The sequence below is a fragment of the Pinus tabuliformis genome, chromosome 3_1 (assembly GCF_031772625.1).
Source record: "Pinus tabuliformis cultivar Carrire ecotype Pingquan chromosome 3_1, CPIR1, whole genome shotgun sequence".
Taxonomy (NCBI): domain Eukaryota; kingdom Viridiplantae; phylum Streptophyta; class Pinopsida; order Pinales; family Pinaceae; genus Pinus; species Pinus tabuliformis.
The window spans coordinates 845,626,149-845,651,184 of NC_142301.1; the positions used below are offsets into that span (position 1 = coordinate 845,626,149).

The 25,036-nt window shown below is 42.0% G+C and overlaps 2 protein-coding genes across 2 annotated transcripts; one reads left to right on the top strand and one right to left on the bottom strand.

The window, feature by feature from the left end:
* Positions 1-1,038: 1,038 nt before the first annotated feature.
* On the bottom strand, positions 1,039-5,217 carry LOC149190174 (uncharacterized). Its single transcript, XM_089410449.1, has one exon. The coding sequence runs from the start codon at positions 5,215-5,217 to the stop codon at positions 1,039-1,041; it is 4,179 nt and encodes a 1,392-aa protein (XP_089266575.1).
* Positions 5,218-8,523: 3,306 nt separating this feature from the next.
* On the top strand, positions 8,524-12,308 carry LOC149190175 (APO protein 3, mitochondrial-like). The gene is made up of 2 exons (XM_089412058.1): positions 8,524-9,242; positions 11,452-12,308. The coding sequence occupies exons 1-2, from the start codon at positions 8,623-8,625 to the stop codon at positions 12,296-12,298; spliced, it is 1,467 nt and encodes a 488-aa protein (XP_089268184.1). The 5' UTR covers positions 8,524-8,622; the 3' UTR covers positions 12,299-12,308.
* The last annotated feature ends 12,728 nt before the right edge of the window (positions 12,309-25,036 follow it).

The following is a 25,036-nucleotide window of genomic DNA, read 5'->3' on the forward strand; positions in this document are numbered from 1 at the left end:
GCGTGACACGGAACCGACCAACCCATCCCTGGAACGCGCTCGGGCTGAGCCCATCCAATTTCTTCACCCACGGGAAGGCAAGCGACAGGGGAGTCGTCCCCACTGGAATGCTGCCTATTCAACTGAGGCTCAATGCCAGGTTCCACAGCAATTGTCACAATCAGAGAGGAGTTGACATGCGGACAGGGGAGACGATACCTGAGCATGGGAAGCTCTCTCTGGCTATCTCCATCAATAGGGCTGCTTTCCTTCTGCCCTCCAACTTCGTCATTACTATCCTGAAACCAACAGGGCTGCGAGGTGACTTCTATTGAAGAAGAAGGGGAGTGATGGTCTTCTCTCGGCGGAGCTCGACCTTGAATTCCTCCCCTCCGGCTACCCATTCGTGGCCTATCCCTCGGCATACTTAATTGCCTTTCAATGTCAATACTGTGAGCATTCACCAGGACTAACGCAACTCCCAGTAGCAAGAGCGAATTCCACCACCACGCTCTGTCTCTGGCCTCAGGAGTCCACTGCCTTAACGCGCCTGAGCTCCAAGAATTAGCGCCAAGAACCAGACTTGAGGACCAGCTCCAAGAGCAGGCTTCCAGAGCCCACTTCCAGAACCCACCCCAATTTCCTGAATCCGCCCCTCGAGCCCAATGACAGAGCAAATTCACCTCTCGAACAACAAGAATTAGCAACAGGACATTCAGCATATAACTCCAGTTCACCCTCCAACGATGGGGAGCAGTCTCACAGACGACGTGCTGACAATCTTCCGTTTCCCCCCTCGGCTCTGCATTCACCTTGCGGCTTGCGCAGAGGAGGGTCTCCCTACCAGACTCACCATACTCCCTCGAACCAGCCATCCTCCCCCGCTTAAACTTCTCCATCACCCTACTGCCCATCTGCCTCCCTCGAGCCGAGAGGACAGGCATTAATGCCGTCTCGTCTCCGCTCTTAACTCCATTAAACTGCCTTAACGCGTGGTACCACCCTTGATTGTGGTCGTGACACCCGGCCACGTGATGGCCCGTGTCATTCTCGCTGCTCTTAATCACCCGCATCCGGGGCGATGAGATCCTTCTTCGCCAGAGAGATACAGTCATAATTGAGCTTGTCATCTTCGGAATTGTCCAGTGAGCCAGCAAAATAGGAAATGGCTTGAGAGGCTCCTTTGTTGGCTAATCTGTCTGCCACCTTGTTCGCTGTTCTTCTTACATGTTTGAACTCTATACTCTGTGTGGTGTGAAGCTTCTCCTCCATTGATTCTAATCTGCTTAATAATCTCCAACTCGCGGCAACCTTGGCCGCCGGCGTACCGGCTTGGAGTCTTTGGGCGGCGTTGATTAGGATTAATGAATCCCCTTCTATTTCCAAAGGGAAGTAGTTGTGCTGTTCTGCAATGCATAGTCCTCTCCATAAAGCTTCTAGTTCGGCCACATTATTGGTATCTTTACCTAAAGAACCATAGAATATTTGGATTATTTCCCCTGTGTGATTTCGGAAGAGTCCTCCATAACCTGCCAGCCCGGGATTTCCTTTGGCTGCCCCATCGAAATTCATCTTGTAGGACGCAAACTCAGGGGGGGACCAGCTAGAGGGAGAGGAGCTGCTGATAGTGGGTCTGATACCTTCTTTCTGGAGCGTTGAGAGATTTATGTTCCAAGCCTTCAGGATCTTGCCTTCTAATGGAGTATCTGGCAAATCCGTGTCTGACCATGATTTAAGGGCCAAAGTTTCTTGCAACTGATTGGTGAGAATGAACCATAAGGCTTCCATGGGCCGGGAAGAGTTATTGAAGATTCTGTGGTTTCGTTCTTTCCAGAGAATCCAATATATGAAACCTGGTAGGAGTCTCCACAAGTGATTGAGAAGCTGACTTTTGTAGGGAGAGGGATTCCATTTCCTTAAGTTTTCAGCTATATCTTCTGTCCTGGCATCTGTTCTCATGTGGCAGCTCTCTACTTTCCCCCATATTAGCTTAGCTAACGAGCAGGACTCCATGAGATGTCCTATCGTTTCTGAGGCAATATTGCAGTTCGGACATCTTGATGGCCCCACAAAACCTCGCTTTATCAGGTTGTCCCAGGTTAATATTCTTCGTTTACTAAGCAGCCATAGGAAGGTGGATATTTTGGGCCATATTTCTGGTCTCCAGATCTTTTCCCAAATCGGGTCCTTGATTGGTTGGTTTCCATTATATCTGAGCTGATGGGCTTCTTGAGTAGTGAATGTGCCTTTGTGTTTATGTCCCCATCTGAGTCGGTCCTGTTGAGTGGAGTACCTGATTTTCCTGTATGAGAGTTCTTCCTCTATTTCCTCATAAGTTTCGCTTTGCCAATTATCTTGCCAAAGACTGGCCTTCTTCCAGGTTCTGAAGTCAGTGTTATCAGAGTGCTGCCAAAACTGATTGACTTGTGTGAGTCCTGCTTGTTGCATCTGCTCTTGCCAGAGAGGCTTATGAAAAACTGTAGTCAGTGGGGGGAGCTGCTGCCACGAGTCCTCCCAAAATCTGGCTGAGTTTCCAGAGTGCACCTCCCAAAAGCAATGTTCTTGAATGAATTTACTGTGGGGTTTGGCGGCGTTCCATATGGGAGAACCTTGAATAGTAGAATTGATTCTAATTAGATCATTCCATTGGCTGCCTGGGGCGTACTTGGCCTGCCACAATTTGGCCCATAGGGCATTTGGCTTAGTGATCCAGTTCCACCACATGCGGGCCCCCATAATGTCATTGCTATGCAACGGGTCTCTAAGTCCCAGTCCCCCCTCAGATTTGGGCTTGCATACATCAGACCATTTTACCAGTGCCCACTTTCTGTTGAGGCCCGACGAACCCCAGAGAAAATTTCGCTGTAGGTTGCGGATTGATTTAAGGACCCATTTAGGTGCAGCTAACAGGGAAAAGAGGTATAAAGGCAAGGCTTGGAGAACCGACTTGATCAGGACAAGCCTACTGGCTGTGTTAAGAGCTCGAAATGTCCAGAGTGAGAGTTTGGATTCAAATTTGTCAAGAAGTGACTGCCAGGAGGAATGATTGATTGCAGCCGCAGCAAGGGGGGCCCCTAGATAAGTTGACGGGAGTTTAGAGATGGTAAACTGCATAATTCTAGCGATATTTCTTTGAGTGGAGAGGGGGGTGTTAAAGAAATATAGATGGGATTTCGAAGAGTTGATGGAGGTTCCAGAAGCTTTTGAGAAGATGGAAAGCAGGGATTTAAAAACCGAGGCTTCCTTTGAGGATGGGTGGCCAAATAGCAAAGTGTCGTCAACAAATTGTTGATGGGAGTGAGGAGGAGAGCCATGAACCGAGATTCCTTTTAGCATTTGAGTGGAGATGGCCGCCTTCAACAATCTGCCAAGCCCCTCCGCCATGAGAACAAAGAGAAAAGGCGACAATGGGTCCCCTTGCCTAATGCCCCTTGAAGGCCGAAAGGGTTGTGAAGGAGAACCATTTAACAGTACAGAGAAGCTTGGGGAGGAAATTAAATTAAAGACCCATCTTGTCCAAGTATGACTGAAGCCAAAAGCGATGAGCATTTTTTGAATATAGTTCCAACTAAGCTTGTCAAAAGCTTTTGATAAATCTAACTTGAGAAGCATACCTGGCTTTTTGAGAATCTTGAGGGAGTGAATCACTTCATTTGATAGGATGATCCCGTCCATAATTTGCCTTCCCTCGACGTAACCTGTTTGTTCCGGAGAGATGAGCAAGGGCAACAGAGGTTTAAGCCGGTTTGCAATGACTTTAGATATAAGCTTATATATGACGTTACATAATGCAATAGGTCTAAAGCTTTCAGGCTTGCTTGGTTCTGCACATTTTGGAACTAGCGCTATGAAGGTAGTATTGAGAGCTGGAAGGATCCAGTGCATGCTTCGCGATTCTTCCACCAGCTCCCAAACTTCTACTTTAATTAAATCCCAGAATGCGTGGTAGAAGTTTGCCGTGAAGCCGTCCGGCCCCGGTGCTTTGCCATCCTTGAGCTGGTTCATTGCTTCCTCAATTTCTTTCAGGGATGTATGCTGGAGTAATTTGTTGTTATGCTCCTCAGTTATGATTCGAGGAATGTGCTGAGTGATGGCTTTAATTTCTGCATCTTTGTTTCCTTCTGGCTCTTTGAGAATATCTTGAAAGTAATGTGTTAATTCTTTTTCCATGTCTTCATGGCTTTCTACCCTTTCGCCCTGCGGATTGTTGATGAAGGTGATGTTATTATGCATGCGCCTCTGAACAGCTGTTCTATGAAAAAATTTTGTGTTTTTTTCACCTTCTTTTAGCCAATTGATTCGAGATTTCTGTTGCCATAGAATTTCTTCTTGCTTTCTTCGTTCTTCTAATTTATGCCAAAGGATCTGCTCTTGCTGTGACTGCTCCTCTGTACGGCCTTCTTCAATAATGGTTTGCTGTAGATTCTCCATTTGTTTTTCCAGCCTTTGTCGATCCTCCTGTATGTTGCCGAATTGGGTTTTGTTCCAACTTTTAAGAACCTGTTTGAGGTTTTTCAATTTTTGTTGAAATTGAAACATTTTGGCCCCTTCTGGAGGTCTATAGGCTTTCCAGGCGTCCTCCACAATCTGCCGGAATTTTGCATTAGTGAGCCAAAAAGCTTCGAAGCGGAAGGGTCGGTTGCATCTTACACCCGGCCTCGACCAGTGAAGCACAATGGGCCAATGATCTGATCCTCCGTGTGGTAATATTGAAGCATTGAAATCTCCGCCCAAGTGGATTGCATTATCTGAAAGGAGGAATCGGTCAAGTCGAGAGGCGATGTGATTGACCCCGCTGCGCTTGTTGGTCCAGGTGAAGATCCCATTGGAAGTAGGAATATCCATTAAATGATTGTCCTGAATAAAGTCTCTGAACCCTTTGCTGTCACTTTCCAATCGTGATCTTCCCCCTGTTTTCTCCTCTAGCGATTGAATGATGTTGAAGTCTCCACCGCTTATCCAGAGCGGGAATTGTCTATTCTCATTCAAACTGGACAGTGTATTTAACAAATCCAATTTGTGTTGATTATTTTGCGGGAAGTAGACATTGGTCAAATGGCCATGGATCTGAGTTCCTATAAGATGGAAGGAAGCTTGTATGAGAAAGTGCGCAGCATGGAAGTCGTAGAGATTAAGGACTTGTGGATTCCATAATATTGCTAATCCACCCGATGCTCCTGAAGCTCCGACTGACATTAAATTACTGCCGGCCCAGATCTTGTTTCTAACCTTGTCCATAGCTATTGTGCTTTTTTTGGTTTCTTGAAGAAAAACTAGCGAGGGTTTTTCTTGCTGAATCAAGTTCTTGATCATCCTAATTTTTGAGGGACTGTTGAGTCCTCTTACATTCCATGAGACTAGCTTCATGGTAAATGTGATGCAGGTTTGTAGAACTTAGTCAGCTTAGGGAATCTCCCTGATTCCATAAGCATTTCCCCTACTGCAATGGTTCTTTGCAGGTCCGTCTTGCGCCCTCTCTTTTTGTTGTCTTTGAGGATCTTCTTTGCATCCCATGGACTTCCGCCTTGTATACCCAGATGTTTGTTGTGTTGAACTTTGGTTAAGACTCCTTCCAGTCTCTCGATTTGCCATGGAGGAATAGAATTGTATTCTTTTTGCTTGCAAGCTGTTTCAAGTTTTAAGATGTCTATGCCTTCTATGATAATGTTCTCCGGATCCTGATCCATGCTGCTGGGAGCATTCTGTTCCTCCTCCTCGGCCAAGGTATGTAGACTTAGAGCTATTGCTGCATCCATGTCCATGTCAGATTCTAGTTGCTTGGGATCCATGTGAGCTTTCCCCTTTCCGACCAAAGGGGCGCTGGGATTTGAATCCTCCTTAGGGTTATCTTCCGGGAGAGATTGGGAGGAGTGCCCTGAGATGGATTTAGCCGCAGATTTATCTGCATGGGGAGCCAGGGAGGAAGAGGGCTGAGAGTTGGAGTGCAGAGGCTCGCTGCTGTGAGGATCCTGGTTGGCAAGAGGCGAGAACTTGTTCTTTGCATCAAATCTGAAGGGGATCTCAGGGGTTCCCTGATGCTTTTTGGAATGTCTACGGCGGTTGGGTATTGAGATGAAGCCTTCTGAATCTGTTTGAGGTTCTGAAGGATGGGCTTTGGAGAATTGATTTAGAGGGCAATCCCTAAAAAGATGCCCATGGGCATGACACTTACGGCAACGAAAAGGAATATGCTCATAATCAAGAGTTTGTTCCCATTCAAAATCTTCGTGAAGGAGACTTACCGAGTCTGCCAAAGTCTTGGCCAGGTGCATTTTGACGCAGATCTGGGCATATGAGGTAAACTTGCGTTTCTTTGTCTCCTCCGCTACTTTGATGAAGGTTCCTAATCTGTTGCCAATGTCGGCGAGCGTTTCCTCCTTCCAATATTCCACTGGGAGTCCGTACATTCTGATCCAAACCGGAGCCCAGCTGAAGTCTTCTTTGTTCGGGTCAAATCGAGGCTTCCATTCTGTAAGGTAAAGTCCAGAAGAGTTGAAAAAATAAGGGCCGCCTTCGAATACCCTGGTCTTGTCTTCCAGGCAGTTAAATATGGCTGTGAAGAAGCCCTTTGGTCCTAGTTGCAGTGTTACTTGTCCCTTTGGTTTCCATTTGGATTCTATCCAACCATTCAGGGCGCGTTCTGTCGGCCAGAAGCCCAAGAATTTGCCTATCAGAGCGTGGTCCTGCATGTACTGTATTTCTTCATTGATCCGGTGACTGGGCAATTCAATCTTGATGCGCTCTGTCGATTTGGGAATGCAGGTAGCCGAAGTCGCCTTTGGCTGTGACGCAGAGACGTTTGGAGCCTGTTCTGTTTCCGAATCCGTGGCGGCCGACTTGTCTGCAGGGATTTCGTGTTCACTAGTTTTCGAGCTTTCTTTCTCGCGGTTGGTTTCAGGAGGAGGCGGCGGCTTACGCTTTGCTATTCCGCTGGAGGTGTCATTCGAAGGAGGGGGGCAAAGCCCTCCCCTCCTGCAGGTGCAGCCATAGAGGTGTCTCAACCGTAGACTGGCAGCTTGTCGTGCATTGACAGGGTTGAACAGGTAGGGTTCAGAGATGGCGGCAGGAGCCTGTGCATCCGTAGGGTTGCAGAGCTCTAGGTCAGGAAAAATCGTAAAGCTCCAGCTTCTAAATCATTTATTGATCAATTCACATTGAAATCAATGCATTAAAAATTGAATAGAAATAGATATTAACAATTAGAATATTAGTGTTATTGTAAGTTTTGAAAATAAAAATGCACTAACTAGAGTAGTAGCACATTTTTGTAAAAATGGTCAGTTAAACACTAACAGTTGGAGTATTAGCGTCAAATGCAAAAATTCAATTTTTTATGTCCAAAGCAAAGTGCTAATGGAGCACATGTCAACAAAGGAGCAATAATCTATCAAATGAGCATTGACTTAGCAGATGTCAGCAAAAAACTCTATTTTACTTTGTTTTTTCCTATAAAAGGAAGTAACTTCGGACACGGTTTCCGAACAACTGGAAACAAATTTTCCAAATCTGAAAGAGGCTTTTGTCGACAACATGCCCATTAACAAAAGCCTCTCTCAGTTTTTACACAGGTGTCACAGTTTGAGAGATTCGAATGAATTTTTGAGGCTTATTTTTCAGGATTTTGCAATTCAGTTTTTTCCTATTTTTTCCACTATTTTAAAAATCAGTGTTAGAACAATTGGGGATGAATTTTTGAAAACCCAAAGAGATTTTTGTCGGGAATGCACCCATTAACAAAAACCTCTCTCAGATTTTACACAACTATCACAGTTTAAGAGTTTCAATATCAGATTTTACACAACTATCACAACTAGATCTTTTTGTTATTTCTATTTGATGCAATATTTATAGCTGTTTCATATCCTTATGATAAATCAGATGATTTTTGAGATCCTTTTTATTTTCTTGGAGTATATATGTAAATATGAGAGAGTGATGTTCCCCCTTTTCTCTCATGATCTCTAAAATTTTGTTTTCTAATTCTCTCCTTTAGATTCAAGAGATGTATCTATTTATCTTTTTTAATTAGGGACTACTTTAGTTCTCTCTAAATGTAATGTTTTTGCTCACAAAACAAATATTTTCTAAAAATATACTTTTGAGTATATATACAAAATATAATCTCACCATTTCACCTTAATAAAATCAAATTATATTTAAATGAAAAAAATAAATTATTATTACTCTACATTATTTTTAATTTAATAGGACAGTATCCACTATTCTTTTCAAAGCTCTGCCCAAAAGGGTTCACACCTTAAGCTTGAAAATAAATAAATTATTATTACTCTACATTATTTTTAATTTAAAAGTACAGTATCCACTATTCTTTTCAAAGCTCTGCCCAAAAGGGTTCGCACCTTAAGCTTGAAAATCTTCTGTGCAGTTCAAAAATATGAGCAGTTTTACAAAGAAGGATAAAATAGATACATTACTGAGCGGAGTAGAGAAATGGACCCTTGTCCCATTATGTCCACATGCATTAAACAATTGAAAAAAAAATGTCATAATCGAAATGTTAAATGTAACTTTAACGATTGTTCCCTTGCCGTGCTTATAAATAATCACAAGTTCGAGTGTGTTGGGGCTGTATTACAGAAGCATATTGCAACACACTGATAAAATATCTCTCAAAATTCCAGCATGCTAGCAAGAAGAAGTCTTGCAGGTGTCTTCCATTGCAGTCCGAGGAATCTCTCTCAAAATCCCAGTATGTTAGCAAGAAGTAGTCTTGCAGGTGTCTTCCATGGCAGTCCGAGAAATGTCTCTCAAAATCCCAGCATGCTAGCAAGAAGTAGTCTTGCAGGTGTCTTCTGTGGCAGTCCGAGTTTTCTGATTGTTCAAGCTCTTGTCAAACTAGATTCAGAAGCTACTCTCAGGGAGTCAAGTCCTACTGTGTTTTCCCAAAGTTTTAACAGAAGGATCTCGTCTCAATCGGACAGTTTCAATGCAAATGTGCGGTCACTGATATCTGAAACTCAATCCAAATCTATGGTGGATTCAACTCCATATGTTGATATTCCCAAGCCATTACCCAAAAGGAAGAGGAAGCCACTTGTAACACCAATCAAGGACCTCATTGGCAGGGCAAGGAAGGTGAGGGAAATGAACCGGGATGTCACCGAAAGAGTTCTACAGCGACCTGAAAATGGGTTGCTTGTTCGGAGATTGGTGCCAGTTGCCCACGAGGTTTATCAAGCAAGAAATGCTCTTTATGAAGGTGTTGCCAAGCTTGTAGATGCCATCCCTGTGCAAGCATGCAGGTAGACTTCTACGCCATTTTTTGTTTCTAGTAGATTTTCGAAATGTTAACATATTATAGTTGTAAATCTTCATACCCAATTCTAAACTACTGATGGGCAGGGTCTAACGTACATAAACAGAACTGGCCTTTGAAGAAACCATAGAGAAATTCAAAAAACAAGAAAAACAAAAATGTTACTGAAGTCCAAGATCATTAAATAATTTTAACCAGTAGCTGTACTGTAAATTATGACCTATCATTTGCACTGGACATAATTTTTCTATGTTGGTTGGGTAGATCAACACGCCACCCTGCCACAACATCTCTGTTCCAGATCAATGTTATCAGAAACTTGACCAGGAGACCTCTTCCCATTTCATCTTGACACCACAGTAGGGCATTACTAATAAATATTAAATTTTGCATGTATTATATACCAGGGAATGGGGGTTAACGTTTCTTACCCTCCAAAATCTTTCAGTACAGTTTCTATTTCCGTTTCCTGTTTCTGGTGAAATAGCCCTAGATCTATGCCCATGTTCACAGCCCACTGGTCTGCTGGATTTTCTTCCCAAGCTTGGGAGGTGGGTCAGTCATCAAGATTTTGTACTTCCTGTCTCCGTGCCACAGATTGACCACTTGGTTCAGTGTTCCTTCTGCCCGTTCCCCCAGTGTATCACCATGTAGGAGACCTCTGTTATTAGGGTGCCTGCTTCAGGAATCCCCCTCCTCCCGACATCTGCTGTTCCTTGGTCTCTGGTTATGGTACAGGGAGCTCAACCCCATTGTTCGAAGAGCTTCACCAAACGGTTGATCTCAGCTTAATCGATGTTTTAAAAACCATCACTGGTCGAGTTTCTAGTCGGCCTAGAGTTGGTATCTGGTCCAAACGTGCTGGTGTTTACTAAAAAATAATAGATAAATATGAAAAATTTAAGAAAAATAAATACATATTCATGTATGTCAGTGTAAATCCAAACCTTTAGACACAATATATGCAACGTTTGCTCATGTATGTATCATGTGAATTTAGAAAATGGCAAATCCACTGCAAACAGCCCACAAACAATGCCAAATCAGCACCAATCTCACTATGAATAACCACGGCCCTGCAAACACCAGATTCTTACAATTACTCACAAATGTTTAATGAGATAGGTGTGAGGGAAATAGAGTGTGGGGGGGTCCATATATAAGGTTGTTTTAGTGTTTGGGCATGTGGGCTGGTGTCAGGGTTTTAGGTTGTTTTAGCTATTTTGTTGTTCATTTTTCCATTTTTAACTTGCGGGTGGGTCCAGGCCAGTTCAGATCGAAACCAGTTGAATCAGCTGGTCTAACTGGTTCTGTACTTAACTGGCCAGTTCAAGGGGTCAGTCCATTGGTAATGAGGGTCAAGCTGCCTAACTGGCTGGTTCCAGATCCAGTTCCAGTTAGGCCAGTCTTAAAACACTGAGCTTAACCTTGCTGGCCTATGCACGAATGTGCATAAGGAAAAATGTAATGTATCACATCAATAGTTACCAGACACTTCTAAGTTCTGAGTCTCAGTCATCTCTTGAGTTTGGCTTGCTCTTTGAGGATTTTCGAGTCAGCTCTTCTAAATCTTCATCTGCCCAGAGTCGCACTTACAATTTTGACTCACTAGTAGGATTCAAAATTTCAAGTCAAAAGCAAGTTAGATTCACGAGCCAGACTTCGTTGGCTCTTATAAAAGACAGGAAAATAAGACAAAAGTTAAAACTCATTCGTTTGTGTTTCTGGCCCAATTTCATAACAGGCAACCACCACTCAACAGTTCAGAAGCTGTGGCGTTTTATAGTTTGTAGTATCGTCTATGTATTTTGAAACGAGTTATTATTGACAATTTGCATTATATGGAAATTGTAAACTTTGATACTAAGGGAAAATATCTTCTAGTTCTTTTTCTAATATTTAGTGTATTCTTCTAATTTTTGGAGTCAACTACTGAATTATTTCCAGGTTTGAGTCAATTCTTACTCTTTGGCCTCATTAAGTTTCCGTGTAAATCCTGGTAACTTTGCTAACACCTCAATGCCATTTTCTCAGTACAGCAGATATGTTGATGCTTCATCTATTTTCTTGTGTTGTCCTTAAAGATACCATAAAACTGCTGCATAAATTTATTTCCAGATTTTGCAGTGTTTGTTAATTACCTTGTTGTATACTGTAATATGTCTTGAAATAAATTTATTCCGATTTTTCTGTAGGAACTGCTCGGAAGTGCACATTGGCTCTCAGGGGCATCAACTGAAGACATGTGAAGGCCCCATGAGTTGCTCTAGTAAGAAGCATGTGTGGAGAAAGGGAACTGTTGATGATATCCTTGTCACAGTCGAAAGTTTCCATCTCTATGACAGAATAGGAAGAGCTGTGACTCATAAGGAAAGGCTTATGGTTGATAGGTTACCAGCCATCGTAGAGCTTTGCATCCAAGCAGGCCTAGATCTTCCAGATTACCCAACAAAGAGAAGGGCCTATCCTGTATACATGGTAGCAGGCAAAATTGTGGATTTTGAAAAATGCTCTCCTCCAAAAGATTCAAATTCTTTGGACGTTGATGAGGATTTTGAGTCTTGCGATTTCTGGGATTCAAAGAAACAACAAAAGAGAGATGAGAGGCCATTATCAACTGCAGAGGAAATCCAAAGAATGGCCCAACAAGCTCTTCAAGCATGGGAGGACATGAAGTCAGGGGCCAGGAAACTTATGGAAAAATATGCAGTAAAAACATGTGCATATTGCCCAGAAGTTCAAGTGGGTCCAAAGGGGCACAGAGCCAGGATATGTCAAGCTCACAAGCATCAATTGCGTGATGGACAACATGGCTGGCAGGAAGCCACATTTGATGATTTGATTCCACCAAAATATGTATGGCACATCCGTGATCCTAATGGACCTCCTCTAGAGAACAAATTGAGAAAATATTATGGCATGGCACCTGCTGTAGTGGAACTGTGTGTTCAGGGAGGAGCAACTGTGCCTGATGAGTACAAATCCATGATGAGGCTGGATGTTACAATACCTGATTTTGATGAAATAAAGTTTGTTGCTTGATTCCTTTTCATTCTAGTGTTCATCTGCTGGCCCTCAATTAATGCCATAGGTAATAATCACTTCATGAGGAGATTGGCTTTGAGATGTGCCAGTATAAGTTTCCATGATCTAAGTTTTCTGCTTATTTTGATCTTGGTTTGCTCAAGTAGTTGCAGATTGGGCTCTTAATTAAATTTTTGGATATTGGTTTGAGCTTTTGCAAATGTTGCTCCAGTTTTCTGGCTAAAGGATATAGTGTGGAGTCAGCATAAAGGTTGCAGCCTGTGTTACTGAATCAGCAGGGGCTTGAGGCTGGATCCACAGATCCATGTTTTGTACACATACAGATCTGCCATGTAAACAAATCCTTCATGCCTGGAAGCAGATACAATGTTGCTGAAATGGATCCTATGCCAGCCAGCTAGCCCCCACACATCGCATCCCAAGAAAATAACATGTTGGCTGTCTGTCTGAAACCCTAAGCAGTGAAAATTCTATTCAGGCTTTTAGTTAGATTACTTATTAATCGGTAGGCTGTATAGTTGCATAGGTAAATTATTAATCACCTGTAGCCTGTAGGTTGTATAGCATATGATAATGCTAGTGGGAGTTCTGATTCAGCTCCTAAGCAAGCTCCAATGTCGGCACACAAGCTGCCAAGTGGTCTCCAAGGTGGGTACAAAGGCTTCCCAGCTCACACTTTAGCTTCAAGTTACTACCAAGGGGTATATCTGCTTCCTAATTGTGCAAATAAGGCACCCAGCAGTGGTCCCTTTCTTTGACAAAGGCAGCAAGAAACCTTCAAAAGGTCTGTCAATCAGGCAACCCCTTCAAAAGAAAGTCTTCAAATCTGTTCATCCACCGCCTGCTGCTAAGGCAGGTGTACAACCCCAAATCTTCCTACAAAGGTATTCTGATTCCAAAAGCAAGACCCTACTAGTCTTCCTCCATATGTGGGCTATTCAAGCCACCTACACAGTAATCAAATGGAGAAGCCCCCCAAACATGATAAGTTTCTTATATTCAAGAAATACTTAAATTTGCAGATACACCAATGGCTTTCAAAGGTTCTCCAAAAGGGTGCAATCTATGCAAGTCCAAACCTCAACTTGTGCAAGAAGAAACCACAACCTCTTCCTTCATATGGTGGACTGTACATCAAAGTTTCAAATGCAGCCCTGAAGCATGGGCGCACAAGAAACAATATGCATGCTTCAGCCCCAAAGTTCTTCCAATTAACAAGCAGTAATCACCCTGATTCTCAGCCCCCAAATTAACTTTAAATTGGATCTCCGTATGTACAAAAGAAACCTCATGCCTTCAAATTCAAAGGTCGGCCCTGCATACCATTCTTTTGCAAATTACCCTTTCTAAAGAACAACAGGTTGGCTCTGATTATGAGTTTAGGCCAGTGCTAGGCATCTTATATATACACCCACTTGTCACACATTTTGACTTGTTAATTTCGGCCCTCTGAGTGATCAGACTGTTGTGTAACTCTGGCCTGCTGTTTAGGCCAAATTTTCTAAGGAAACATGGTCTACCCTAATTTTAGGGGTGCAGGCTGCCACAGAGAGGTGAAAAATGCTGCGAACATCACTGGGCCAGGGCTCTTCTGCTTTGATTTCAGGCATGAGGTACTCCACAGGTGCAGACCACAGACTAGACAGTTCTGGGATAACTTCTCTTTACACCTGCTCTAATGTAACATTCCACCAGTGCCCTAATTCTTCTCCTATTTGCTGTTAAGGCCAAGTTTGCACGGGGTTTAATGATGTCCATTACTAAAGGCACCTCAGAATTGTGAATACTGCAGACTCCTTCAGAGAATGATGATACAATATTTTTCCAGCAGACTTTTCAACGTACAAATTTCAGGTGACAAGGGCGGGCAGCTTACAGCAGTGGCTCTCCATAAATATGCTGTTTAGGGCTCCTTCCTTAGGCTGGATTTTTCTCTTGAAAAAACAGAATCGGCTGTCCACGTCACCTCCTTTCAGAAAATGCTGGTTTAAGGTAATTTTTAGGTCAACCCATGAGTGCAGATGCTGTTGTAATGCTACAGGTCTGCAGTGTTTTTGAGTTCTTAACTTTTCACTTATCAGTACCTTCTCTCTATCATTTTCTTGTTAAAGCCGTGGACATTCTCCCTGAAATAAGTCTTCTTGCTGGCTACCTCAGAACTCCAACACAACTTCAGTATGTCCTTAAATGCAAGTGTGCTTCACTTCCCCCTGGGGACTTACAATGTGAAGCCTGGGTATCCACAGGATAATCAGCAAATTCCCCCTTTCAGCTTGTAACATCTCCCAGCCACTCAGCTGGGGCGATGCCACTCACAACCAAACTGATACCATAAAAGCATCACGACATGTATATAAAACCATTGTTTTAAAAACCGGAACCGGTGACTGGACCTGTCCACCTAATAAAACGGGTTACAAACCGGAACTGGTCAAACCGGGACTGGTTAGATCTCAATGAACCGGTTTCAAAAAAACACATGAAATAATTAGTTTTTAATGAAAAAAACTGTTTTTAAGATTTAAAACCATGATCCCAAACCAATAGACACAAAATATGCAAAGTTTGCTCATATATATACCATGTAAAGTTGAAAATATGAAAATGGCACCAAGTGCAATACATATCAGCAACAAAATATATAATCAATGAGGCTCTAAATGGCCTCTAGAGTCCAAAAACAAAGCCTACAAGCTATGGGGTCACTGGCCTACTACAAGTCTACATATATGATAATAGTAATCAACATTATCACTTTAAACCTTTGAAAGTTGAAACTTCTCATCATGATCAAACTTAGTTGGTTGAGTCTTGACTCCCAAACTTTGCAATTGCTTGAGTCACAAACTTCTCTGCTGGTTCACTGACTTGAGTCTCAAACCTCTGAAGGTATTCTACCCTAATATGCCCTATTACTTCATTTGGTGCTCCACATGGCTTTAAATAGCCTCCTATCCCAGCCAAATGTTGCTTGAACCTGTTAATACCCCCTCCTTCAATAGATTTTTGGCAATATTTGCCAATCATTTTGCCATCAATCATATCACAATGAGTCCATGCAGTGTCCTTGGCTTTTGGAGGCATGGTGGCTAGTACTTAGCTCAAACTCTCTGTTGTTCCACTACTCCAACAAAAATTCAACACTCTCCAAGCTCCCAATGAAATTCACAAAAACTCCAAACGAGATGTGTGAGGCAAAGGAGGTGTGTGAGCTCCTTTTAAAGGCTTGGAGAGGGTGCTTTTGGAGGGAAACAACCCTTACTTTCCCTCCAAAACACCCAGGAAGCTTCCAAAAAGAATCTGTGTGGGTTCGTCACCGTCCGCCGCGGCCTTGGCAATGAAACAACCGATTTATGACGAAACCAACTGGTTTGACCATAAACTGACCAATTCCATCATAAACCGGCTGGTTTGACCGGGTTTTGTGATTTTTCGGCGAAGTCAACCCTTCAACTGGGTTTTTTCCCTGGTTCGACCCACTTGCCTAATGAACTGGCTGGTTTGATTGGTTTTCGATTCATTCCGACCAATTTTTAAAACTGTGTATATAACATAACCAAAATAACATAATAAAAGGTGTGAGGGTTATAAACCATAAACAACCTAAAAAATGTTGACCACTTATTTGATAAAATTTGTAGATTGGCTGTAGACCTTGGATGTACCACCAATCCATAGATTGTGTTGCTCCAGCCCTCTTAGCAACAAATACTCCCGAGTTAGGGCCATGACTCCACAATGACAACTTACATAACTAGTATCAACATAATCAGGCCAACTTACCAAACCCTAGCATTCTCCAACCATAGTCTCATATGCCCCATCAGCTCACAAAACTCAATGTAGTGCAACCCCTTCTCTGCACCTGCAGTACATTGGGCTGTGCCACCACCCTTCCAGGTTTTCCATCTCTAGCTAGGCAGGAATGTCTCAGAGCCCTGTGGCTTTTAGGAGTTCTAGTTGCCCTTGTGGGTCTCTAGGTACCCTCCAGGCCCATACATGGACAAATGTCTCTACCGTTATTTCTCTAAGGGTCCAACCTTCCTCAAGACAGCCCAAGGATAAGTGCACTTATACACTGACCCACCTAGGGTCCTTAGGTACAATAGCTATAGGTCCTCTGGTTCTCCCCAAGACCAGAACCACAATGATCGCTTGGTAGTCTTTGATGGAAATGAACGTTAAATAATAATGTATCCTCATTCACTTCCCTTTACCTTTATTTATAGATTAATATAATATTATTATATTATAATCATAATATATTTTAATATCATCTCATGAAGTTATTTGACCCAGGAACCATGCTTTGGTTTCGCCTCCTTACATTTCACTCTCGTGGAGTCCTAGCCTCCCATACTCTTTTCGTCCCTTGGTTTACATCCATGGTGTTATCTTATTATTCTCAGCATGCTTACATATCATATGTAATATCCCTTAGTAAATATTTTTCCTTAGGGATGGAAAGAGCACATGGCACAATTGTATCTAAGCTTGCATCACAATATTTTTAAACAGAGGTGATATTGAATGCACAACAATGTAAACAAGTAGTTGATCTTCAATAGTTACATAACAGGTTACCAATCTATAATTGTACTTCTAGTGCATGTTACACCAGCCAATCTTGCGGTATAGTATTCATCAATAAATAATGACAACCTTTATTAGTAGTATAAGATATCAACCCACACTGTACATGTACTGTTATAATACACGATAACCAACTTACAAGACCATCAGATTCCTGGCTTTCTCAGGAAACCACCTAGCAAGATATTTACTGCTCAGTTGCACCTTACTGCTATTTAGGGTGCCCTAATGAATCTCATTGTCCAGTCCAGATTGCAAAAGAGAATCTACCACCTCAGTAGAGATCTGTGGCAACAATTGATCCTCAATAGGGTGCCGTTGCCACAGAAATACCTCAGCAAGAGCCCTCAGACCATCCGAAAGAATCTGCTGTCTTCAATAACCCCGAAGCCAGGGTCCACTATTACAAGTTGATCTCCAGTAGGGATCCGTTGCCTCCAATGTTGCCATAGTTCACGCTACAAACTAGGGCTTACCACAGAATTGCCGCAGACAGTAAACTGCTGTTACAAATGGCCTCAAAACCTTTCCGCTGCCACAGGTAAGCACTTGAGGACGGCTGCTGGCTTAGATGATAACTTTCTGCCCAAACAGTGCCAGTCACCCTTGCTGCCACAGGAATTGACCCTTCAGAAACCCTACACTACCTCGGGAACGCCGTTTGCTGCCCAATAGAGCCTCAGGTCAATGCGTTGCCATAGGGCTGCTGTCTCAGACCAAGGTCTTAGGGGATTCTGCTGCCAAAATATATCCTCAAATAACCTCATTGCTGCAGGAGATCTCCCTTAGGTTAGCCACATGCCCTAGAATTGGGGTTTCAGGGCTGTCTTGTTACTTGCAGACCCTCGCTACCCTCGTCAAATGCCTTAACAGGATTACACTGCCACAAAGTAGCCTTTAGCTTCCCAAATAGCCACAGAAACTTGATACCGTAGAATTTTCCTCCCTCAAAAACCCTTGATTGCCACAAACAGATAAATGATGCTGAGGTGGAATCTTTGACCACCAAAATCAATTAGAGATAAGGGGTCTTAAAACCATCCAAGAGCTTCAGCTCACAAATAAAAAATATCCACAAACCATGATGAGAAATGATTCTCCTCTCCTTTTTATAGATTCCCTTTGGGGCCTCTCCTCTTAATTTTAATTTGAGGGGCTAACAAGTTTCCCTCCATTTTGTCCCAAAGTTGGATTCTTTCACAAGTTTTCCTCCAATTACCCTAATTTACCTAAATTTAACCCAATAACATTGTATAATTGGTTTCCCCCTTTATAAATGACTATAGCCTACGGGGTTGGATAGGCTAATTTGCCCTCCCTTGGGAAATTTAATTGGAAGAGGGCATTACATCATATCTGCTATACTTGCTGGCTTTTTAGCACATGTGCTCTCTGGCTTGACCACACAGGTGCCCTAGACTTAAAACACATCAGTACACTTGCTCACTGGCCTAACACATTTATACACATAGAGGTACACAGTCCTCAATAGAATTCTGATCACCAGCTTAATTAACATACAACAACTTGCTAGGTTAAGTATCGTATTTACATTTACAAGATCATTTGGAGGTCAAGCCAGGGGTATTACATTCCCCTCCCCCTTATTTATGTGCTGTCCTGCATTATATACCCAAGTAAGGTCAAAACTCTTCCAGGGACTCATTGCATTTCTTTGTTCTTCAGTTGTTCCTAATTAGCCATGTAGAATAAGATTTGTTATAATCTTTATCACGTAATATTTATGTTATTTGCAAGAGTTTTCAACTCTAAAATGTAATCATTACTCAATAAATTTACATTCATAAATAAATACTTATCTACATGGCTGCATTGTGCTCAACCAAGTTGCCACCTGAAGGTATTTAGCCATTGATACACCTGCTTGGTTCTATCCACATACATTCTTGAGTTGTCTCTTGTTTTCTGGTGGAACAAAGTCCCAAAACTATATATCTAGTTCTGTTTCCCCAATTATGAAGGACAAACAAACTGCAGCCCTTTGGCTCTGTCAATGTCAAACCGAATAGTATTCTGCTTTGGGAAATGCCAATCAACAACACACATGCATAACATGCTTCGTCAGTTCAGAAGCTCTGTGGTTTTACCTATGTATACGGAGCTCTTCAAATCTTGTTATGATGGAAAGGAAACAAAATCTATGCCTATGCACATTATTAAGAACAGATGCTAATACTCCAAATTGTATTGCACAAATGCACATTGATTTGCATGGAAATTCTGTTCTTAAAGCATGCTTACACAATACTGGGTTAATTCTTTGTATCTATGCTGAGCAAACCATAAATCTATCATACCTGCAGCAATCTTCTCCTCTGTTCATCAACTAAAGGCAACAACTGCATCAACAAAACAACTGCTTCCAACATATCTTTAAAATTTTCCCCAACATAAACAGAGGGATAATCCTCAGCCACATCAACTGAATCATGAATCTCTGCAACCTTAAACAACTCCCGTGTCACATCAACACTGTTGGTGGATCTGAAAGGAATACTAGAAGAAATGGACTACAGTGATCAACAAATCTTGCAGTATTTTAGGCATCATGTTTTGTTGCATAAGTTTGGATACCTACAATGCATAACTGCTTGGTATATATCTCTGAAAAAACTGCACATGAACTGATAGCCTTTTAAACAAAGACCTTCTCTCTAGCATCTGATGAATATTAATTGACCTTCTCGCAAAATTCTTGACCTAACATTATCTCCAAAACAACATTGATATCATAGCAGTCCTTTGGCCTTGCTTCCTATGTAGCTGTGGCTTTGCCTGTATCAACATCAACGGCATATATTCTTGCAAAATACTCTGCAGATGACATCCCTTGGCCATGACTGAGCAACTATCAGCCAATATGTTCTGCAACAGGGCAAGTGCCATCAATGCTAAGCGCCCATCATGATTTCAATTGATTACGAGCTCAGACAACATTGCCTTCCAAAACTCCATACATGCTACTAAGCTCATGTATTCTTGTATATACAATTTCTATAAGCAGTGTTTTAAAAACCCTACATGCAATATAATCTGGATTTGTTCATGAAGCTCCCTTAAAGGCTACCACAATTTCTTCATTTTCAGGTATTGGTTGAAGGTGTTTCAAACTGCAATATAATTCATCTCCAAGGGAAGACTATTGATTTCTGAAACCTCGTGTTCAGGAAACAAAAACATCATTGCTCTACAAATAGTTATGGAGGAATGCTCTCCTTTCTGTACATGGTTATGTTGTAGATCTGCCATCGAGTTTCTTTACCAAATTGTCCAATATGACCTAAATGATGGAGGTAATTTTGAGGCTGTGTTAATTGACAACAAGAGACACCTGTTGAATGTCAACACTCCTTCATGTTGTTCACTACATCTGACATCTGAAGGCATCGAAAATATCCTTTTGTGTACACCAGATCTTTAACCAAGAGCACTTCAATGTTTTTGCCAATAAGTATGTTACAGTTTGATTGTAAACCTTAGGGAGAGATTGTTTGTGCCATTCTGAACTGAAGTTTGATACTTCTGTGCAATCACACCCAATATGCGCTGTTTAAAATATTCTAACACAATAAGGCCTGAAGGAGTAGTATATTCATGAGCAAGGCTGCAGGGGAGTGCCCCCCCCCCCCCGGAATCCGCTCCCGAAGGGCACTCCGAGTGGGAGTGATCCGGAAGCACACTCCTGAAATTCGCTCCTTGTGGGAGTGCACCTGCAAAAAAAAATTCACTCCCTGGCTTTCTTCGCAAACATGTTCCAAATGCATATTTTTTTCAAAGAAACAAGAGTTTTTGAGTGGGACAACCTAGTTTTCAAGCTTATGGCTCAAGTATTGATATGTAATTCATGGTAATGTTAAATTTTTAAAGTAAAAGTGACATTCTCATTTATCTTTTATTTTCATCATTTTATTTAAATTTTTAACATTACCATGAAATGACTTAGGACGTTTGAGAGTGGTTTCAACCTCATTGGATTTCACATGGAGAAAGTAGAATTTTAAATCTCACTCAAAATCCAGCGCACTTATCAGTTTTTTAGGATTTCAGGATTGACAGGATTGCAATGTTTCCATTGGATTTTGTCATGTACTAGGGTATGAAACTTGTATTTAATCAAGAGCACCAAGCCCTCTATGTACCTTGATGTTAGTGACATTGGTTGTGTTATCACTCAGAAATTTCCTTGGCTATGGAATGAAATAATTGAGATAACCTCTAACCAATCTCTTGAATTGAAAGCTAGTCCTTTCAATTCGAAGAGGGATCCATTCTATAACTCAATCAAAATGATTGGTTATGTACTTAACACAATGACTAGATCTGTTGTAATAGGGTTTAAAAAATGTGGTAGGGTTTGATAGATTTCCATTGGCTTAACAAGGGAGCAAACTAAAACCTTCACAGAGGTAGGGTAGCTGAGATACTTTGAAACTTAAAACTGTTGAAATGGAATGCAGAATAAGGAGGCAGTGGTTTACTTATAAGAGCACCACACGGATGAATTCTACAAAGCATAAGTTAGAAATTTGTGAAACACTGATCATATAAACAAAACGTAGTAAATATGATTTCTGTTTATTTACTCTTATCAGTCATGGAAGAACATGCATATGACAACATAGAAGGAAAACAAAATCACGAAAACACATATCCAAAATCTCTCAACACAAGAATCTCTATTGCAAAATTAGTCTTCCTTTATTAAACTTTTCAGAAATATACACAGAGCACAATAAGTTTATGATAAGAAAGCCCAACCCTTGTTCATTACAAAATGATAGCCTTTATAGACTACTTACAAATTGTTCAAGATCAAAAAATAATGGATCTCAAACTTCTTCATCTATCTATAACTCACTAAATCAAATAATCAAGGAAATAAGATCTGACCTCAAGTCAAATTGATGAGGTGGCTCTCCAACTGATTGGGTGTTTTTTCTAAAAATAGAACCAATTGATTCTGGCGAATTCTTGAAAAATAGGCTTCAAAGATCCATTTGAAACTCTTAAACTGTGATAGTTGTGTAAAATCTGAGAGAGGTTTTTGTTAATGGGTGCATTCCCGACAAAAATCTCTTTGGGTTTTCAAAAATTCATCCCCAATTGTTCTGACACTGATTTTTAAAATAGTGGAAAAAATAGGAAAAAACTGAATTGCAAAATCCTGAAAAATAAGCCTCAAAAATTCATTCGAATCTCTCAAACTGTGACACCTGTGTAAAAACTGAGAGAGGTTTTTGTTAATGGGCATGTTGTCGACAAAAGCCTCTTTCAGATTTGGAAAATTTGTTTCCAGTTGTTCGGAAACCGTGTCCGAAGTTACTTCCTTTTATAGGAAAAAACAAAGTAAAATAGAGTTTTTCGCTGACATCTGCTAAGTCAATGCTCATTTGATAGATTATTGCTCCTTTGTTGACATGTGCTCCATTAGCACTTTGCTTTGGACATAAAAAATTGAATTTTTGCATTTGACGCTAATACTCCAACTGTTAGTGTTTAACTGACCATTTTTACAAAAATGTGCTACTACTCTAGTTAGTGCATTTTTATTTTCAAAACTTACAATAACACTAATATTCTAATTGTTAATATCTATTTCTATTCAATTTTTAATGCATTGATTTCAATGTGAATTGATCAATAAATGATTTAGAAGCTGGAGCTTTACGATTTTTCCTGACCTAGAGCTCTGCAACCCTACGGATGCACAGGCTCCTGCCGCCATCTCTGAACCCTACCTGTTCAACCCTGTCAATGCACGACAAGCTGCCAGTCTACGGTTGAGACACCTCTATGGCTGCACCTGCAGGAGGGGAGGGCTTTGCCCCCCTCCTTCGAATGACACCTCCAGCGGAATAGCAAAGCGTAAGCCGCTGTCTCCTCCTGAAACCAACCGCGAGAAAGAAAGCTCGAAAACTAGTGAACACGAAATCCCTGCAGACAAGTCGGCCGCCACGGATTCGGAAACAGAACAGGCTCCAAACGTCTCTGCGTCACAGCCAAAGGCGACTTCGGCTACCTGCATTCCCAAATCGACAGAGCGCATCAAGATTGAATTGCCCAGTCACCGGATCAATGAAGAAATACAGTACATGCAGGACCACGCTCTGATAGGCAAATTCTTGGGCTTCTGGCCGACAGAACGCGCCCCGAATGGTTGGATAGAATCCAAATGGAAACCAAAGGGACAAGTAACACTGCAACTAGGACCAAAGGGCTTCTTCACAGCCATATTTAACTGCCTGGAAGACAAGACCAGGGTATTCGAAGGCGGCCCTTATTTTTTCAACTCTTCTGGACTTTACCTTACAGAATGGAAGCCTCGATTTGACCCGAACAAAGAAGACTTCCGCTGGGCTCCGGTTTGGATCAGAATGTACGGACTCCCAGTGGAATATTGGAAGGAGGAAACGCTCGCCGACATTGGCAACAGATTAGGAACCTTCATCAAAGTAGCGGAGGAGACAAAGAAACGCAAGTTTACCTCATATGCCTGGATCTGCGTCAAAATGCACCTGGCCAAGACTTTGGCAGACTCGGTAAGTCTCCTTCACGAAGATTTTGAATGGGAACAAACTCTTGATTATGAGCATATTCCTTTTCGTTGCCGTAAGTGTCATGCCCATGGGCATCTTTTTAGGGATTGCCCTCTAAATCAATTCTCCAAAGCCCATCCTTCAGAACCTCAAACAGATTCAGAAGGCTTCATCTCAATACCCAACCGTCGTAGACATTCCAAAAAGCATCAGGGAACCCCTGAGATCCCCTTTAGATTTGATGCAAAGAACAAGTTATCGCCTCTTGCAAACCAGGATCCTCACAGCAGCGAGCCTCTGCACTCCAACTCTCAGCCCTCTTCCTCCCTGGTTCCCCATGCCGATAAATCTGCAGCTAAATCCATCTCAGGGCACTCCTCCCAATCTCTCCCGGAAGATAACCCTAAGGAGGATTCAAATCCCAGCGCCCCTTTGGTCGGAAAGGGGAAAGCTCACATGGATCCCAAGCAACTAGAATCTGACATGGACATGGATGCAGCAATAGCTCTAAGTCTACATACCTTGGCCGAGGAGGAGGAACAGAATGCTCCCAGCAGCATGGATCAGGATCCAGAGAACATTATCATAGAAGGCATAGACATCTTAAAACTTGAAACAGCTTGCAAGCAAAAAGAATACAATTCTATTCCTCCATGGCAAATCGAGAGACTGGAAGGAGTCTTAACCAAAGTTCAACACAACAAACATCTGGGTATACAAGGCGGAAGTCCATGGGATGCAAAGAAGATCCTCAAAGACAACAAAAAGAGAGGGCGCAAGACGGACCTGCAAAGAACCATTGCAGTAGGGGAAATGCTTATGGAATCAGGGAGATTCCCTAAGCTGACTAAGTTCTACAAACCTGCATCACATTTACGATGAAGCTAGTCTCATGGAATGTAAGAGGACTCAACAGTCCCTCAAAAATTAGGATGATCAAGAACTTGATTCAGCAAGAAAAACCCTCGCTAGTTTTTCTTCAAGAAACCAAAAAAAGCACAATAGCTATGGACAAGGTTAGAAACAAGATCTGGGCCGACAGTAATTTAATGTCAGTCGGAGCTTCAGGAGCATCGGGTGGATTAGCAATATTATGGAATCCACAAGTCCTTAATCTCTACGACTTCCATGCTGCGCACTTTCTCATACAAGCTTCCTTCCATCTTATAGGAACTCAGATCCATGGCCATTTGACCAATGTCTACTTCCCGCAAAATAATCAACACAAATTGGATTTGCTAAATACACTGTCCAGTTTGAATGAGAACAGACAATTCCCGCTCTGGATAAGCGGTGGAGACTTCAACATCATTCAATCGCTAGAGGAGAAAACAGGGGGAAGATCACGATTGGAAAGTGACAGCAAAGGGTTCAGAGACTTTATTCAGGACAATCATTTAATGGATATTCCTACTTCCAATGGGATCTTCACCTGGACCAACAAGCGCAGCGGGGTCATCACATCGCCTCTCGACTTGACCGATTCCTCCTTTCAGATAATGCAATCCACTTGGGCGGAGATTTCAATGCTTCAATATTACCACACGGAGGATCAGATCATTGGCCCATTGTGCTTCACTGGTCG

Coding starts and splice junctions, on each gene's coding strand:
- LOC149190174 (XM_089410449.1), bottom strand. CDS start 5,217: ATGGACAAGGTTAGAAACAAGATCTGGGCCGGCAGTAATTTAATGTCA.
- LOC149190175 (XM_089412058.1), top strand. CDS start 8,623: ATGCTAGCAAGAAGAAGTCTTGCAGGTGTCTTCCATTGCAGTCCGAGG. Junction 9,243..11,451: donor ATCCCTGTGCAAGCATGCAG/GTAGACTTCTAC, acceptor ATTTTTCTGTAG/GAACTGCTCGGAAGTGCACA.